Genomic DNA, 2,916 nt, shown 5'->3' with positions numbered 1-2,916 from the left:
GAAACGTGTGTGAGACAAATTTGTAACAATGAACGCAAAAGATGCCGAAGTTTCGCTACTGTAACCAAATTTTGGCTTGAATCTACCGGTCGACTGGACGAAAGAAGAACCATTTGTTCTTGGACCATGTGGATAGATGTTCCAAGCAAGCACCGCTACAAAAACAATCATCGTATTCCAAAACTCGTGCCAGATGTCATGAATGTGGAGCTCCAGATGATAATTTGTCCCGGCTGCATGTGAAGTTTTTGGTACGTCGCTTGATATTAGCGTATCGGTATTAAGTTTGACGATGCCTAATCAACTAAACACACGAAACATACGTTGGCCATAAAAAGCAGCTGAACAAACACAATTTACGCACGAAACTAGAGTGCGGCTAAGGATCCGAGATGTCTAATTAACTAAACACGTGGAACCTTCCTCGACCAACTGATTGAAGCACTACGTCTACCGGGAACAGTAGAAAGTTCAAAGTGCACGAAATGAAAAGCTGAATTTTACGGGTCATTTCGATCAGTGCATGCGTCTGCCAGGTACGCAGTGTTCATTGGGCTTTTGGCGTACTAGAATGAGAGTATGACACAAGGTAGTTTATCAAAATATTACTACGGAGTTGTCGAATGTGAAATTATGGGCAATGCATACCATATAAAACAAGTACTTTAGCGGCGACGACCTCTTGGGGACTTCTTCACACAAAGCTGTTTTCAACAGCTGATTTTCTCTCCGTTAATTCTTGTAGCTTGGCGCCAACTGATGATGAGGTTTCAAGAAAAAACGAGGCTGGCATGAAATTAGCGACGGGTTTTGCGTGATTTGAACTCATCGTAATCTCATTCCGCTTGCTCGAGCTCCACAGCGATAGTCATAATATTAATCCAATAAATCACTGCCGTCAAATAGCTTCTTTTTGGAGCAAAAAATACTGACGCAAGCAAATTTCCGAAGGAAAAAATTTTCTGGGAATTTGTGCTTCAGGATTGCACTCAATATCATAGAATGCCTGCTTTGCTGATCGATTGGCAGGTACATTTTTTCTTTTCCTGGGTTATGGCATGTGCACTTTCCAGCACAGATGCAAACCCTCTGGAATCATCTCGGTGTTTACACCAGGAACTATAAGCTAGTTAGCGTAGATTGACCTCATCTTGTTTGTTGCAACACTACAGGGATATAGTCTTGGGGGTCGTGGCCATAGGTCCCACAAACGAGGAAACGTACATACACAGTCATTCGAAAGAGAAACTTCAGAACGTAGCCATCAATCCCCGGAATTCTGTCGGTCGCAGTGGTACGACGTATGCAGCTCATATTTCCGCAAGAGTCGATCGACGTGCTTGGACACATTCTATATGGCATGCTCCAATGTGTCAGAGTGGCGCGCATTGGTTTTCAGCAAACTGGGCGGTTGTTAGTCATAGTACTACAATGAACCGTCTTGAATTGGGTGAGCGGAGCCCATTTGCGGGTGGTGTGCAAGCAGTGGGCCGTGAGGTAAGAGAAAATCGTGTGTGCTTGTCGCACAGCCAGCAGTAGATCCTACCGGAATGTGTACAATATAATTATGAGAAACAAAATACATACTGTACGGCATTCTCCAGGTTGGCCAGGCGGAGGAACATGCACTGGCTGTTAGCACTGTCTATGAATATGGATGTTATGTGACACATAGGGTCTCCTGTGAGCCTCTTATATTTTACCGGTAAAGCATGATATCACAACAGAAAAACAATCTCGCCGGCAGCATTCGTGCCGCCAACTTGTCCATGACAAAAGTCTTCACAGTATGCCGTTCGCCCTCCACCTACCCGAATAAGCCGACCAACTTATTTATGGGAGCAAACTATTAGCTTTCCATGAAGGCACATACAACCAGACGTCCGGTATGCATGCCGTCCTTGATCAGGAATTTGTAGGGCTTATATCTAAAGCCCACCCATTCGTTGATTCAAAAGAACAAGCAAAAACGATTTGTCACGTGTGGTTGGTCGCCAGTGGCCTCATCACTCTTGGTCGACAGTTACTCCATCCATGATGCGTCAAAACGGCGCTATCCGTTGTTATCTGAAGCTGCATACATCGCTAGAGTGAACTCTCCCTGACAGCAGTACATGCACACTTACGGTCAAAAGGAGTTTGTTCAACAGCGAAGGCATATTATCTGCCACAGTGGAACCAAACTATGCGCCATCTACTAAACAGAGAGGGCCAACTAATGTACTGTACGGTAGTGCTTGTAATTAACAGGAGCACTCAGTTTACTAGCCTCGTCGGATCGCCCGACTTTCTTTCTATTTGCCGCATTTGTAGAATACCAACGCGTATGGCGCGGTTCGTTTGAAATCGGTTTCTTTTCTCCCGCTGACGCCTAGAGGCACAATGCATTTTTCTGCAAAACTCCTGTGGGTGAAATAAAAACTTTATCGTCAAAATGTTGCACTTCTTTGCATATATGCTCAGTTTAAAAATCCCCTCATCTGCTTTCATTTTTGTGCGATTTGCTTTAATCGATCTCTTTTGAAAGTTACTGGAGCACATTCGGCTTTGAAGTTTGTGTGCTATGGCTTCAGAAGTGGCTTTCGTTGAGAAATTTGTGGGTGCATCATTTTCATCCTCCACGGCGTTTGAGATGACCCTAAATGAATACATAAAGGATAACTTTGTGATATTTGCGCGTTCATCTAGTAATCGAAGTACCAACGATTTTTGCGTTACGAATGGGTGAACTACAAATGTAGCAGGCGCCCTCCAAGACCAACGAAAAGCCTTGGAATCCGAAGAATCTAGTAAGCCGAGCGTATTTTCTGATAAAAAATATGCGAAGCACCAGCTGTCTAGTGCGGTTTTGTATCAGGAGGCAAAGGAACCAACTGACAGTGACCTCTTATTTTCTTGAACAAAACCACAAACTGT

General features: G+C 44.1%; 1 protein-coding gene across 1 annotated transcript in view; it reads left to right on the top strand.

The window, feature by feature from the left end:
• Window positions 1-2,563: 2,563 nt before the first annotated feature.
• Window positions 2,564-2,916, top strand: part of T265_07955 (hypothetical protein) — a gene marked incomplete at both ends in the record, with an annotated part of 4,280 nt that continues 3,927 nt past the window's right edge. The window contains 2 exons of the mRNA XM_009173626.1: window positions 2,564-2,687; window positions 2,742-2,879. Coding sequence (XP_009171890.1) covers window positions 2,564-2,687; window positions 2,742-2,879 — 262 coding nt within the window. The remainder of the gene's footprint in view (window positions 2,688-2,741; window positions 2,880-2,916) is intronic.

This window comes from Opisthorchis viverrini (assembly GCF_000715545.1).
Source record: "Opisthorchis viverrini unplaced genomic scaffold opera_v5_196, whole genome shotgun sequence".
NCBI classification, from domain to species: domain Eukaryota; kingdom Metazoa; phylum Platyhelminthes; class Trematoda; order Opisthorchiida; family Opisthorchiidae; genus Opisthorchis; species Opisthorchis viverrini.
Note: the sequence above shows the minus strand (reverse complement) of the source record. Positions and strands in the feature narration are given on the sequence as shown.